General features: G+C 44.9%; 1 protein-coding gene across 7 annotated transcripts in view; it reads left to right on the plus strand.

Annotated features, from left to right (window-relative positions):
* Positions 1 to 16,366, plus strand: part of LOC110505634 (serine/threonine-protein phosphatase 2A 56 kDa regulatory subunit epsilon isoform) — a 79,583-nt gene that overhangs the window by 42,178 nt on the left and 21,039 nt on the right. For all 7 annotated transcript variants that reach the window (XM_021584980.3, XM_021584979.3, XM_021584976.3 and 4 more), the window contains one exon: positions 13,791 to 13,987. In XM_021584980.3, the coding sequence (XP_021440655.2) occupies positions 13,791 to 13,987 (197 nt within the window). The remainder of the gene's footprint in view (positions 1 to 13,790; positions 13,988 to 16,366) is intronic.

Below are 16,366 nucleotides of genomic sequence, written 5' to 3' on the forward strand. Positions count from 1 at the left end.
CACGTGGTAAATCTGTTGGTTTCCGTCTCCCTGGCTGCCGTACACGGTAATCCCAGCTTCTCTGTCAACTCGTATGTATGGCCCGTCCCATGTTGCCAGGAACTTAATTTCGGCCGTGGGGATTAAGACCAACACCCTTCTCCCACCTGGAATTCTCGGGGCTGGGTTCCCTGATTTGAGGGCTTGGGCGTGTTGGGCCTTCTCCATAGGTTCCCTTACCACTGGCCATATGGCTGTCATCTGCTCCCTCATCGTCTCCACATGCCCTACCACGCTGCATAAGGGGGTTGGTTGGGCTTCCCAATCCTCCTTGGCGAGGTCCAGTAGGCCGTGTGACCACCTCCCGTAGAGGAGTTCGAAAGGGGAAAACCCAGTGGAGTGCTAGGGTACTTCTCGGATTGAGAACATTAGGTGGGGTAGTATCTGGTCCCAGTTCTTCCCGCCCTGCTCGTTGACCTTCCGCAGCATTTGTTTGAGCGTTTTTATTGAACTGCTCGACGAGCCCATCCGTCTGCTGGTGAAAGATAGAGGTCCGGATCTGCAGGAGAGCACACACATCTTTCATTAGGCGGGACATAAACTCAGTACCTTGGTCTGTCAGGATCTCATTCGGGATGCCCACCCAGCTAAAGAGGTGGAATAGCCTCGGGATACCTGGTGGCATAATCTACTATCACCAGGATGCACCGGTGTCCTCGTGCTGTTTTTACCAGGGGTCCCACTATGTCCATGGCGAAACATTCAAAGGGCACCCCGATGATCGGTAGGTGGACCAGTGGGTTTCGGATGTGTGCTTTTGGGTCTTCTCCATTCCCAGGTTCCCCCCCAACAGGTGGGTGTGGGGCAGCTGAAGAACGGTTCCCATGTACCGTCGGGGCAGCAACAAAAACCCCTCGAAGTTCCCCCTGTTAGTGCGACACCTGATACAAAAGGTTATTCTTGATTTGGAAATGGGGGTATCGCCAGTCACTCACCCCCAGAAGTAGCTGTCCATCCACTGCTATCCCTTGGGCTGCGGCGGCTTTCAAGTTCAGATCCGAATTGTCCCCTCAGTTGGCCCCCAGCGGGTGTCTCGACTGGCCCCTCGGAATCGAGGAGGGGGAGGTTGGACTCCTCCAGTGGTTCCCCAGGGGGTCGGGTTCTGACCCGTAGATTGCTTCTGGGCCGTACAGGCAATGGGTCGTCCCTGCTCTCTTCTTAGGCTTGCTCGTAGCTTTTTCTTCAGCTCGTGCCCCCATAGGGCTTTGAACAGCGGACATTCCTGTCCAACTAGGAGAGGTACCGGCAACTCTGGTACTGCACCCACCATCATCTGGCAGCTAGCTCCCTTGTGACGTCACGATGTTAGTCCATACGGTTGGACGAGTCTCCCTCGACGAGTCTCCCACTGGTGGCTGACCTGTTGTACACCACAGTGTATAGACATTGGAAGGTACAGTGGGGCAAAAAGGTATTTAGTCAGCCACCAATTGTGCAAGTTCTCCCACTTAAAAAGATGAGAGGCCTGTAATTTTCATCATAGGTACTTCAACTATGACAGACCAAATGAGGAAAAAAAATCCAGAAAATCACATTGTAGGATTTAATACATTTATGGTGGAAAATAAGTATATGAATAGAAAAGGTGTTGAGCAGTAGGTTTGGGTGGTTTCCTGATTTTATTATTTATTTATGTTTCAATACCGTCCTCTCATCCTGGGATATACGATATGACCGACCATAATACAAAATGCAAAAAATACCATTGGGCATCTGTTGCTAACAAAATTAACACAACTAATAGTGCAATTCCATGTAGGCTGCTATCTAAATGTGCTAATGAGTGCAAACAAAAATAATCAAATTGCAAAGACGGGCAATACAGCTCATAAAGTTATACATAAGCTTAGCTATAAAAGAAACGCCCCTTTTTCAGGACCCTGTCTTTCAAAGATAATTCATAAAAATCCAAATAACTTAATCTTCATTGTAAAGGGTTTAAACACGGTTTCCTATGCTTGTTCAATAAACAATTAATGAACATGCACATGTGGAACGGTCAATAAGATTCTAGCAGCTTAGACGGTAGGCATTTAAGGTCACAGTTATAAAAACTTAGGACACTAAAGAGGCCTTTCTACTGACTGAAAAACACCAAAAGAAAGATTCCCAGGGTCTCTGCTCATCTTTGTGAATGTGCCTTAGGCATGCTGCAAGGAGGCATGAGGACTGCAGATGTGGCCAGGTTAATAAATTGCAATGTCCGTACTGTGAGACGCCTAAGACCGCGCTACAGGGAGACAGGATGGACAGCTGATCGTCCTTGCAGTGGCAGACCATGTGTAACAACACCTGCACAGGATCTGTACATCCGAACATCACACCTGTGGGACAGGTACAGGATGGCAACAACAACTGCCCGAGTTACACCAGGAATGCACAGTCCCACCATCAGTGCTCACAGTCCAGCCTCTCTCAGCCTATTGCAGACAAAGGGCTTGTAGACCTGTTGTATTCAGGTCCTCACCAGACATCACCGGCTACAACGTTGCATATGGGCACAAACCCATCGTCGCTGGACCAGACAGGATTGGCAAAAAGTGCTCTTCACTGTCGAGACGTGGTTTTGTCTCACCAGGGGTGATGGTCGGATTGGCGTTTATCGCCGAAGGAATGAGCGTTACACCGAAGCTTGTACTCTGTCTGGAGTGGGATCGAGGTGGAGGGTCAGTCTTGGTCTGGGCGGTGTGTCACGGCATCGTCGGACTGAGCATTCTGGTATTGCAATCTCAATGCTGTGCGTTACAGGGAGGACATTCTCCTCCATGTGGTACCCTTCCTGCAGGCTCATCCTGACATGGCCATACTGCTTGTTCTGTGCATGATTTCCTGCAAGACAGGAATGTCAGTGTTCTGCCTTGGATAGCAAACACTCTAAAGTTTCCAAAACTGTCTAAATATTGTTTGTGAGTATAACAGAACTGATATTGCAGGTGAAACCTGAGGAAAATCAAACCAGGAAGTGGCTTCTATTTTGTAAGCTCCATGTTCCATAGCCTGCCTTCGCTCCATTTAAAGGGATATCAACCAGATTCCTTTTCATATCGCTTCCTCAAGGTGTCAAGTCTTTAGACATAGTTTCAGGCTTTTATTTTGAAAAAATTAGCAAGAAAGATAACATTGCGTCGGTGGATAGCTGGGTGTTCGCATGAGTTTTGCTTGCGTAACACAGTGGGGCAGCCATGGTCTCTCCCTCTCCTACTGAAAAAGAGACCGTGCCGGTTGATATATTATCAATTTATATATTTTATAAACAACCTGAGGATTGATTATAAAAAACGTTTGACATGTTTCTGTGGACATTACGGATACTATTTAGAATTTTCGTCTGCGTTGTCGTGACCGCTCGAGCCTGTGGATTTCTGAATATAACGCGCCAAACAAACGGAGGTCTTTTGGATATAAAAATAATCTTTATGGAACAAAAGGAACGTTTATTGTGTAACTGGGAGTCTCGTGAGTGATAACATCTGAAGATCATCAAAGGTAAGCGATTTAATCTATTGCTTTATTTTCGAGACCAAGCTACTTTGATGCTAGGTGTTCATAATGTTTTGTCTAGTGATCGATAAACTTACACAAACGCTTGGATTGCTTTCGATGTAAAGCATATTTTCAAAATCTGAGACGACAGGTGGATTAACAAAATGCTAAGCTGTGTTTTGCTATATTGCACTTGTGATTTCATGAATATAAATATTTTTAGTAATATTTGAATGTGGCGCTATGCAATTCAGCAGTTGTTGATGACAATTATCCTGCTAAAGGGATGGGTAGCGTCAAGAAGTTAAACTCTTAGACTATCGATACCGACAGAATAAGAACAAGTCTTTGATATTAATTACTAGTCTGCAGCTAGGAATTCGGTATCATTGAACGCAGGACTCTACAGAGGGTGTTGCGCCCAACGCCCTCCAGGACACCTACAGCCCCTGGATGTCACAGGAAGGCAAGAAGATCGTCAAGGACATCAACCACTCGAGCAACGGCTTGTTCACCCTGCTGTCACCCAGAATGTGAGTTCAGTACATGTGCATCAAAGCTGGGACTAAGAAGCTGTTTTAGTCTATCAAGGCCAACATACTGTTAAAAAGCCATCCCTAGCCTGCTTCCACCAGGTTACTCAACACTGCACCCTAGAGGCTGCTGCCATATGTATATAGACATGGAATCGCTGGTCACTTTAATGTTTACATAGTTTTAATTATTTCATATGTATATACTGTATTCTACTGTATTTTGGTCAATACCACTCCGACATTTCTTAATTTCATTCTTTTAGATTTGTATTTTGTTGTAAATTGTTAGATCCACTGTTGGAGCTAGGAACACAAGTGTTTTCCTACACCCGCAATAACATCTCCTAAATATTTTGTGACAATAATATTTGATTTGAATGCCAACTGCAAGCCTAATCGCCCAACATCAGTGCCCGTCCTGACAGAATGGCACCGGAGGAGATGGCTGCCATTTTACGGGCTCCTAACCAATTGTGCCACTTTGTGTTATTTCACATTGTTTGCATTGAGGAGTACACCACATCAGTCACCGGCTTCAACAATAAGTGCGTTGTCCCCACAGTCAAGGTACGTACATACCTTGACCAGAAGCCATGGATAACAGGCAACATCTGCACTGAGCTAAAGGGTAGAGCTGCCGCTTTGAAAGCATGGGGCTCTAGCCCGGATGCTTATTAGAAATTCCGCTATGCCCTCAGACAAACCATCAAATAGGCAAAGTGTAAATACAGGACTAAGATTGAATCCTACTACAATGGTTCCGACGCTTGTCGGTTGTGGCAGGGCTTGCAAACGATTACGGACAACAATGGGAAGCACAGCAGCGAGCTACCTAGTGACACAAGCCTACCAGATGAGCTAAATGACTACTATGCACGCTTCAAGGCAAGCAACACTGAAGCATGCATGAGAGCATCAGCTGTTCCGGACGACTGTGTGATCACTCTCTCCATAGCTGATGTAAGACCATTGAACAGGTCAACATTCACAAGGCCGCAGGGCCAGACGGATTACCAGGACGTGTACTGCGAGGATGCGCTGTCCAACTGGCAAGTGTCTTCACTGACATTTTCAACCTCTCCCTTTCTGAGTTTAATACCTAATGTTTCAAGCAGACCACCATAAACCCTGTGCCCTAGAACACCAAGGTCATCTGCCTAAATCACTACTCAACCGTAGTACTCATGTCTGTAGCCATGGCTCACATGGTCATGGCTCACATCAACACCATTATTCCCAGAAACCCTAGACCCACTCCAATTTGCATACCACCCCAACAGGTCCACAGTTGACAGAATATCTATTGCACTCAAAACTGCCCTTTCCCACCTGGACAAAAGGAACACGTGAGAATCATGTTCATTGACTGCAGCGCAGCCTTCACCATTGTACCCACAAATTTCATCATTAAGCTAAGGACCCTGGGACTAAACACCTCCCTCTGCAACTGGATCCTGGACTTCCTGACGGGCTGACACCAGGTGGTAAGGGTAAGCAACACATCTGCCATGCTCATCCTCAACGTGGGGGCCTTCATGGGTGCGTGCTTAGTCTCCTCCTGTACTCCCTGTTCACCCATGGCTGCGTGGCCGAGATGATCGTGGACTACAGGAAAAGGAGTGCCGAGCTCACCCCCATTCTCATCAACAGAGCTGTAGTGGAGCAGGTTGAGATCTTCAAGTTCCTTGGTGTCCACATCACTGACATGGTCCAAACACACCAAGAAAGTTGTGAAGAGGGCACGACAATGCGTATTCCCCCTCAGGATCCTGGAAAGATTTGGCATGGGTCCTCATATCCTTATTGTTCTTCAGCTGCACCATTGAAAACATCCAGACTGATCCATCACCGCCTGGTATGGCAACTGCTTGGCCTCCGACCGCAGGGTGCTACAGAGGGTAGTGGGTACGACTCTGTACATAACTGGGGCCAAGCTTCCTGCGATCCAGGACCTCTATACCAGGCAGTGTCAGAGGAAGGCCCTAAAAATTGCCAGACTCCAGCCACCCTAGTCATAGACTGTTCTCTCTGCTATCGCACGGCAAGTGGTACCGGAGTGCCAAGTCAAGGTCCAAAAGGCTTCTTAATAGCTTCTATCCTCAAGCCATAGAACTGCTGAACATGTGATCAAATGCCTACCCAGACCTTTTACGTTTCCCCTCCCCCCTTTTTTAACCCTGCTGCTAATCGCTGTTGTATCTATGCATAGTTACTTTACCCCTACCTACATGTGCATATTACCTCGACTAACCTGTACCCCCGCACATTGACTCGGTACCGGTACCCCCCCCTGTATAGAACCACATTATTGTTATTTTATTGTTGCTCTTTTTTACTTTATTTAGTAAATATTTTTTTCTTAACCAACAAATCAATTTTAAGAAAACTAGGAGTTAAGGGCTTGTAAGTAAGCATTTCACGGTAACCTGTTATATTCACCGCATGTGACAATTTTGGGGATTTTGCTCATGTGGCTGAGTGGAAGCAAATCCCCGCAGCAATGCTCTAACATCTAGTGGAAAGCCTTAACAGAATCCACTCTTCTGTGATAGCAGCTAAGGGGGTACCAACTCCATATTAATGCCTGTGATTTTGGAAATAAATGTTCTTTGAGCAGGTGTCCACATACTTTTGGGCATGTAGTGGGTAAAACAGTATGCAAACATTAGTGACCAGTGTTCAATGACTATGTACATAGGGCAGCAGTCTCTAAAGTGCAGGGTTGAGTACCGGGTGGTAGCTGGCTAGTAACAGTGACAAATTCAGGGCAGGGTACTGGGCGCAGGCTGGCTAGTGGAGACTATTTAAGTCTGATGGCCTGAGATATAAACTGTTTTTCAGTGTCTCCATCCTAGCTTTGATGTACCTGTACTGTCTCTGCCTTCTAGATGGGTGAAGAGGCTGTGGCTCGGAAGGCTGAGGTCCTTGATGATCTTCTTGGCCTTCCTGTGACACCAGGTGCTGTGGATTTCCAGGGGGGCAGGAAGTGTGCCCCTGTGGGATGCGTTGTGCTTACTGCACAACCCTCTGGAGAGCTCTGCAGTTGCGGAGTGTGCTTGTGTGTATTTTATGAATCCCCATTAGCTGCTGCCAAGGCCATACTGCCAAGGCCATATTTTTATGTTTAAAAAAAAAATCTAATTCTACTGCTGGCATGAGTTATGTGGAATAGAGTTCCATGTAGTCATGGCTCTATCTAGTACTGTGTGCCTCCCATAGTCTGTTCTGGACTGTGAAGAGACCTCTAGTGGCAGGTCTTGAGGGGTGTGCATGTGTGTGGATCTGGGCTGTCTCCTCCCTGGAGGGATTACATGCTCAGTTAATTGCTTCCTTTTAAAAGGAAAGTCTAGTCAAACTATCTTTTTGGTATTTTTTTCATTCGTCCACCCAAAAATGTTTTGCATGTCAGGAGTCAAGTGTTGCACTTTCAAGAAGGAAAGTGTCACCGGCCATATAATGATGATGCTGGATGGATGGATGGAGGAAGACCATCACTGGCTGAACTGGCGCACAAATTACATTAATCAACCAGGAATAGCTGACACAAACACTGGGGCTGGTCTAATTAGCAGGCATTGTACTAGACTTCGCTAACTACACGCTCATCCTGACGGTCTCTGTTATCTGTGCTGCTTTAAACAGGGATGTGTATAGCGAGTCAGATTCCTGTGGACCTGGCCTCTCCTGTGTTCATTTTTAGCTCTGCTGACTGGCCGTCCAGCTGAGATACAGGTAAAAGGAGCACACTTACCGGGATCAGTTTCCAGTAACAGCGGATGGAACACTGCCATACAGAAGCGAGGGTTGTGAGAGAGGAGAAGCGGGAGTTTTAGAAATGTTTTAGAAGTGTGTGTGTGTGGTAAAATATTCACCAACAATCTTCCCTCCCGAGTGTAAATCACCTTTCTCCCGGGTAACCCTGTATTTCCCACCAAAACCAGTAGTGTCATTCTAAAGAATATATATAGACCTATGTCTGGATTCGATTAGAACTTTGATTGTAAATTCAAAACTGATGCGACCTGAGCCCTATATTGAATGAGCCCAAGCCCAACTGATTGCCGTTATCCAATGCATATATGATATAGGCTACTGCACATGAACTGTAATACTGTATTGAATTATGTGGGCTGGAATTACGCACAGCGTTGAAACCATGATAAAGCAGGATGAGGACATGGGATTCTGATGCAGCACATGCAGCCTACAAAGTTACAAGTATAGGCTAGTGAATTACATTGACATGTTGAAGTATACGGCCTATTTGTATAATTGGTAGGCTGATATATTTCCCTAATGTTATAAGCCCATTTGGCTCTTTCGCTCTCTCTTGTTGCTTCATTCCTTCCTCGCTTTCAACAGTTAAATTATATCAAGTTTGTCCTTTAATCATTCTAATGACATCCATATTATAGTACTAGAATTAGATGCAGAAGGCTTTCACTTCTCTTCACGAAGATTGAATGGTTATGGGTCTGAAATTAACTGCTATAGCCTACTGCCAGTGCGAGTTCGCTCTTCTTTCAAACTTCCCGTGATTTCTATTGGCTGCTATATTTAAAATTCCACAAACAAGAGCTTGGGTACCTCTTCAAATAGTCTAAGAAATACATTTAAAAAAAATGTCCAGAGATGCTATTCTAGTCTAACCTTTCATGCATGGGACTCCAAAAGCTAAGGAGTGTTTTTTTAAGGAGAGAGGCCAGTGGAGCACAGGTATGGGCGTATTACGCAAGAGGCAATGTTTGATTTTTATGCATACCCCATCTTTAATTAGCTAAATATGAGGCTTATACTGCATTGAATGTATTACCTGAAAGAGGTAGGCCAGGACATCAATCTAAAAATATTGTATATACACACAGTGCCAGTCAAAAGTTTGGACACACCTACTCATTCAAATTGTTTATTATAATAGTGAAGACATCAACTATGAAATAACACAGGGAATCATGTAGTAACAACGTGTTAAACCAATGTAAATATATTTTATATTTGAGATTCTTCAAAGTAGCTGCCCTTTGCCTTGATGACAGCTTTGTACACTCTTGGCATTCAATTAACAGATGTGCCTTGTTAAAGTTAATTTGGGATTTCTTTCCTTCTTAAAGCGTTTGAGCCAATCAGTTGTGTTGTGTTGTGAGAATGTAGGGGTGGTATATAGAAGATGGCCCTATTTGGTAAAAGACCAAGTCTATATTACGGCAAGAACAGCTCAAATAAGCGAAGAGAAACAACAGTCCATTACTTTAAGACATGAAGGTTAGTCAATCCAGAAAATGTGACATTTTGGCTCTCATGGGGACCGCCACAGGAAAGGAACACCCAGCGTTACCTCTGCTGCAGAGGATAAGTTCATTAGAATTAACTGCACCTCAGAAATTGCAGGCCAAATAAATGCTTCAGAGTTCAAGTAACAGACATCTCAACATCAACTGTTCAGAAGAGATTGCTTGAATCAGGCCTTCATGGTCTAATTGCTGCAAAAAAACACCAATAATGAGAAGACTTGCTTGGGCCAAGAAACACGAGCAATGGACATTAGACTGGTGGAAATCTGTATTTTGGTCTGATGAATCCAAATTTGAGAGATTTGTTTCCAACTGCTGTGTCTTTGTGATGCAGAGTAGGTGAATGGATGATCTCCGCATATGTGGTTCCCACTGTGAAGCATGGAGGAAGAAGTGTGGGGGTGCTTTGGTTTGTGATGAGTTGGACTGCAGAGTGACAGAAAAGAAGCCAACAAGTGCTCAGCATATGTGGGAACTCCTTCAATAAGGTTGGAAAAGCATTCCTCATGAAGCTGGTTGAGAGACTGCAAAGTGTGTGAAAAGCTGTCATTAAGGCAAAGGGTGGCTACTTTGAAGAATCTCAAATATAAAATATTTTTAGATTTGTTTAACACTTTTTGTTACTACATGATTCCATATGTTAAAAAATAAAAATAAAGAAACCCTGGAATGAGTAGTGTCTAAACGTTTGACACAATCTAGAACAGGATTATCTATTTTGTTGTCTGAATGGAATTGAGGGGGAGTGCTTGCGCGTACACTGATTTTAAAGCAACGATATTCGAGTGAGGCTGTGTTCAAAAATAAAGTGACTGCTCAAGCCAGATGGAGATGGGTAAATTAGACACGCATTCGGTCTTTATATTATAGACTATGCTGCAGCAAAGGTAGGCCTAACTATGACAAGAAAACAAGTTACCATGATATGATGCATGCACTGGGACTGCGCTCCAATTTGAGATGGGCTGTCTGTTCCCACCCTGAGCTTTGATGGTTCATCATGCAGAGGCCACAGAGAAGCCATATTTAAACATTTCATATAATTTCACGCCATGCTGTTCTTATATCCTGAACTAAAATATAAACGCAACATAAGTGTTGGTTTCATGAGCTGAAATAAGAGCTCAAAATGTTCCATATGCAGAAAAAGGATTTCTCATTTTTTGCAAATTTGTTTACATCCCTGTTAGTGAGCGTTTCTCCTTTGTCAAGATAATCCATCCACCTGACAAGTGAGACATATCAAGAAGCTTGATTTGACAGCAGGATCATTGCACAGGTGACACTAAAAGGCCACTCTAAAATGTGCAGTTTTGTTACACAACACAATGCCACAGATGTTTAAAGTTTTGAGGGAGCGTGCAGTTGGCATGCTGATTGCAGGAATGTCCACCACAGCTCTTACCAGAGAATGTATTGTTAATTTATTTTCCATAAGCCGCGTCCAACGTCTTATTAGAGAATGTGTCAGTACTTCCAACCGGCCTCACAATTGCAGACCATGTGTAACCACGCCTTCTTCACCTGCGGCTTCTTCACCTGCGGGATTGTCTGAGACCAGCCACCCGGGCAGCTTATGAAACTGAGGAGTATTTCTGCTTGTAATAAAGCCCTTTTGGGCGGTCATGTGACATCCATAGATAAGGGTCTAATTAATTTATTTCAATTGATTTCCTTATATGAACTGTAACTCAGTAAAGTTAGTAGTTGCATTTATTTTTGCTCGGTATGACTTATTTACGGGTTTCTTGCAGTTATTTATCCTGGGAAAAGGGACTGGTTTTGGCCGGTAAATCTCAGTATCCGGGTTTTTGCCATTCAACCTTTAGTGTGTGTACGTACACTGTTGGTTTAACAGGCTGTAGGTCTGTGCAGGTTGGAGCCTCCTCATCCTCAGTGCTCGCTCTCAACTTCTGATTTAACTGCAGATAGAGAGCGAGACAATCACGTTAACAGTACGATGGTCGTAATTTACAATGACCAGTTTGTGTACTAGAATGTTCTAGTTGTGTTCTAGAATGACCTGGTTGTGCTCTGGTCTTACCTGGTTAACACAAAAGAGGGTGTTATTCTATGGAGCCCCCCCCCCCCCCCCATCTGCTCTGCCTCTGCTGCCCTCTTCACCTTGCCAACAGTCTCCATGGCAGCCAGTGACATCAGCGTGTCAAACAGGACCAAGTGGACCTTCTCTAGACCAATCAGACCGAGTGAAGCAGACCGTGAGCCAATCATGAGAGAGCAAAGGATCAATAATAGGAGTAATGTTAGTGTGCGCGCGCGCATTCTTACAACCCTAACGCACAGTCTTGATGGGCGTGTGGCCTTCCTCTATGATGGCCACGTCTTGGTCCCAGGGCTCTCGGCCCCTCTTGGTAAGGAGCTGCAGCATGGTGGAGTTGGTGTGGTTCCTGAGTTAATTAAGCAATTAACATCCCATCATGTTTAGGGCCATGTAAAAATGCCCAGTTGCCCATTATTTTGGCTACCGTGTCTAGAAGAGATCTCGTGACTTTGAAAGAGGGGTCTTGAAAGGAGCATAGGGGCTTTAAAGGGGTGTGTTAGTCACCAGATCAACCCAATTGAACACATGGGAGATTCTGGAGCGTTTTCCATCAACAAAACACCAAATTATGGAATTTCCCATTTGAATAATGGTGTCACATCCCTCCAATTGAGTTCCAGACACTCTTAGAATCTATGCCAAGGCACATTGAAGCTGTTCTGGTGGCTCGTGGTGGCCCAACACCCTATTTAGACACTATGTTGGGTTTGCCTTTATTTTGGCAGTTACCTGTATTGCCCTGTGTTATGCCATGTTGACAGATGCTTGGCTGAGAAGACCATAGATAGCTTAGTGTAGATACTTAGTCTTAGAGATGGCCTGTGATGAGGTCACTTTTATCCACTTTTTATACCACCTATTTAAACTGCAGGCACTGACTGACTATATAGATATACCGTAAGTACAAGTACATATAGCCTGGATTTAAGATCTTGTGCAAACTGGTCTCTGATGGAAGCGATTTCATGCCTGGATCAGGTTCCTCTGATTTGTATTGTATGTATGGTCTTTGCGCTTCTACCTGTACTATGTAATCTGTTGACTACAGTGACATGCTGCAGTAATGAGGGACCTGTAGGTTCGTGTGGCGTGTGGTCCGTTGCCTCTATAGCAGCTAATCTCTTACGTAATCATGGAAGACTGAGTTAGTTGGATTGGTTCATCAGGGTGAATATACAGTGCCTTGCGAAAGTATTCGGCCCCCTTGAACTTTGCGACCTTTTGCCACATTTCAGGCTTCAAAACATAAAGATATAAAACTATTTTTTGTGAAGAATCAACAACAAGTGGGACACAATCATGAAGTGGAACGACATTTATTGGATATTTCAAACCTTTTTTAACAAATCAAAAACTGAAAAATTGGGCGTGCAAAATTATTCAGCCCCTTTACTTTCAGTGCAGCAAACTCTCTCCAGAAGTTCAGTGAGGATCTCTGAATGATCCAATGTTGACCTAAATGACTAATGATGATAAATACAATCCACCTGTGTGTAATCAAGTCTCCGTATAAATGCACCTGCACTGTGATAGTCTCAGAGGTCCGTTAAAAGCGCAGAGAGCATCATGAAGAACAAGGAACACACCAGGCAGGTCCGAGATACTGTTGTGAAGAAGTTTAAAGCCGGATTTGGATACAAAAAGATTTCCCAAGCTTTAAACATCCCAAGGAGCACTGTGCAAGCGATAATATTGAAATGGAAGCAGTATCAGACCACTGCAAATCTACCAAGACCTGGCCGTCCCTCTAAACTTTCAGCTCATACAAGGAGAAGACTGATCAGAGATGCAGCCAAGAGGCCCATGATCACTCTGGATGAACTGCAGAGATCTACAGCTGAGGTGGGAGACTCTGTCCATAGGACAACAATCAGTCGTATATTGCACAAATCTGGCCTTTATGGAAGAGTGGCAAGAAAGCCATTTCTTAAAAAATGTCTGTCTCTCGATGTGCAAAACTGATAGAGACATACCCCAAGCGACTTACAGCTGTAATCACAGCAAAAGGTGGCGCTACAAAGTATTAACTTAAGGGGGCTGAATAATTTTGCACGCCCAATTTTTTTATTTGTTAAAAAAGTTTGAAATATCCAATAAATGTCATTCCACTTCATGATTGTGTCCCACTTGTTGTTGATTCTTCACAAAAAATACAGTTTTAAGCCTGAAATGTGGCAAAAATTCGCAAAGTTCAAAGGGGCCGAATACTTTCGCAAGGCACTGTATAAAAAATTAACAAGTGAAGGTCCTTAAATTCACATTTTCCTTTCCTCATTCACTCTCCATCTCTACTCCAATGTCCTCCCCCTCTCCACTAGAAGTCTCCCTATACTAGTAGGCCTCTACTGACCGTTTCTCGTTCTCTCCCCATGTGTGTAGACGTGCCAGCGCCGGAGCAGCCGGAGCTGTTCCTGAAGAAGCTGCAACAGTGCTGTACTGTTTTTGACTTCATGGACACGCTGTCTGACCTAAAGATGAAAGAGTACAAGCGCTCCACGCTCAACGAACTGGTGGACTATGTCACCGTCAGCAGGGGCTACCTGACAGAACAGGCCTACCCGGAGGTTGTCAAAATGGTGAGGCCACAACACATTGTGCCTTAAAGTAAACTAACTCCTAGCCACGCTACAATCTTAGTTTGTAAAATACTGGAGGGTTTCTGGTTCTTACAGACTACTAGACCAGTTGTCTGTAAGAACACTAGGACACATCTCCTAGTTTACCATTTACTTAGAAAAGGGATGTAATCGGATATGATGGTTGCTAGCCTAGGATTCTGGGAGTAAATAATACGGAATAGATGTCAGTTCAACATCAAATATATACAAAGGATAACTACACTGAAGAAAAATAAACGCAACATGCAACAATTTCAAAGATTTTACTGAGTTACAGTTCATAAGGAAATCAGTCAGTTGACTCTTATAAGGGAAGATGTCGCCGACAGAGAGGGTCACCTCGCTTCTAGTCCTTAGGAAACTATGCAGTATTTAGTTTATGTATTTCTTAAATTGTTAGCCCAAATAATCTTAAGTGTTATTACATACAGCCGGGAAGAACTATTGGATATCAGAGCGACGTCAACTTACCAGGAATACAACTTTCCCAAAACGTATCCTTTGTTCAAACCACCCAAGGCATTCTAATTGATTCCAGTGGCTGACCCAAAACAACGTCGCCGCAGAAGAGGTAGACGGAGCGTCCTTCTGGTCAGACTTCGGAGGCGCGCGCACCACCCACCGCTTCCGAGTATATTACTGGCTAATGTCCAGTCTCTAGATTACAAGGTAGATGAAATTAGGGCAAGGGTTGCTTTCCAGAAAGACATCTGGGATTGTAACATACTTTCTGGGGACATGCTGTCGGGAGTCTGTACAGCCACCGGGATGATTAACGACTCATGGTGTAGTTGTAACATACAGGAACTCAAGTCCTTTTGTTCACCTGACCAAGAATTCCTTACGCTCAAATGCCGACCGCATTATCTCCCAAGACAATTCTCGTCGGTTATTGTCACAGACGTGTATATCCCCTCAAGCCGATACTACGACGGCCCTCAAGGAACTCCACTGGACTCTATGTAAACTGGAAACCATGTACCCTGAGGTTTCATTTATTGTAGTTGGGGATTTTAACAAAGAAAATTTGAGATCAAGGCTACCTAAATTCTATCAGCATATTGATTGTAGTACCCAGGCTGGCAAAACACGATCAATGCTACTCTAACTTCTGCAATGCATACAAGGCCCTCTCCCCGCCCCCCGTTCAGCAAATCTGACCACAACTCCATTTTGCTTCTCCCCTCCTATAGGCAGAAACTCAAACAGGATGCACACCTGTGACCAGGACCATTCAACGCTGGTCTGACCAATCAGAATCCACGCTTCAAGTTCCCGGGTAGCCTCAGAGAATAATAGATTTATATGCTGATTCTGTGAGTGAGTTTAAGGAAGTGCATCAGATGTTGTACCCACTGTGACTATTAAAATCTACCCTAACCAGAAACCGTGGACAGATGGTGGCATTGGCAAACCACCGCATTTAACCATGGAAAGATGACCAGGGCCTCCCAGGTGGCGCAGTGGTTAAGGGCGCTGTACCGCAGCGCCAGCTGTGCCATCAGAGAGACTGGGTTCGCGCCCAGGCTCTGTCGTAACCGGCCGCGACCGGGAGGTCCGTGGGGCGACGCACAATTGGCCTAGCGTCGTCCGGGTTAGGGAGGGCTTGGCTGGTAGGGATGTCCTTGTCTCATCGCGCACCAGCGACTCCTGTGGCGGGCCGGGCGCAGTGCGCGCTAACCAAGGTTGCCAGGTGCACGGTGTTTCCTCCGACACATTGGTGCGGCTGGCTTCCGGGTTGGATTCGCGTTGTGTTAAGAAGCGGCTTGGTTGGGTTGTGTATCGGAGGACACATGACTTTCAACCTTCGTCTCTCCCGAGCCCGTACGGGAGTTGTAGCGATGAGACAAGATAGTAGCTTCTAAAAACAATTGGATACCATGAAATTGGGGAGAAAAAGGGGTAAAAATGTAAATAGAAATTTTTTTTAAAAAAGAGGACTGGGAATATGGCCGAATACAAACAATGTGGTTATTCATTCCGCAAGGCAATCAAACAAGTGAAATGTCAGTATAGGGACAAAGTGGAGTCGCAATTCAATGGCTCAGACACGTATACGGCAGAATCTACAGACAATCACGGACAACAAAAAGAAAATCAGTCACGTCACGGACACCGCCATGCTTCCAGACAAACTAAACAACTTTTCCCGCTTTGAGGATAACACCGTGCCACCGAAGTGGTCCGCTACCAAGGACTGTGGGCTCTCCTCCTTCGTGGCCGACGTGAATAAGACATTTAAACATGTTAACTCTTGCAAGGCTGCCTGCCCAGATGACATCCCTAGCCGTGTCCTCAGAGCATGCGCAGACCAGCTGGCTGGTGTGTTTATGGACA

Source organism: Oncorhynchus mykiss, chromosome 25, assembly GCF_057628025.1.
Source record: "Oncorhynchus mykiss isolate SJ-2025 chromosome 25, ASM5762802v1, whole genome shotgun sequence".
Classification (NCBI taxonomy): domain Eukaryota; kingdom Metazoa; phylum Chordata; class Actinopteri; order Salmoniformes; family Salmonidae; genus Oncorhynchus; species Oncorhynchus mykiss.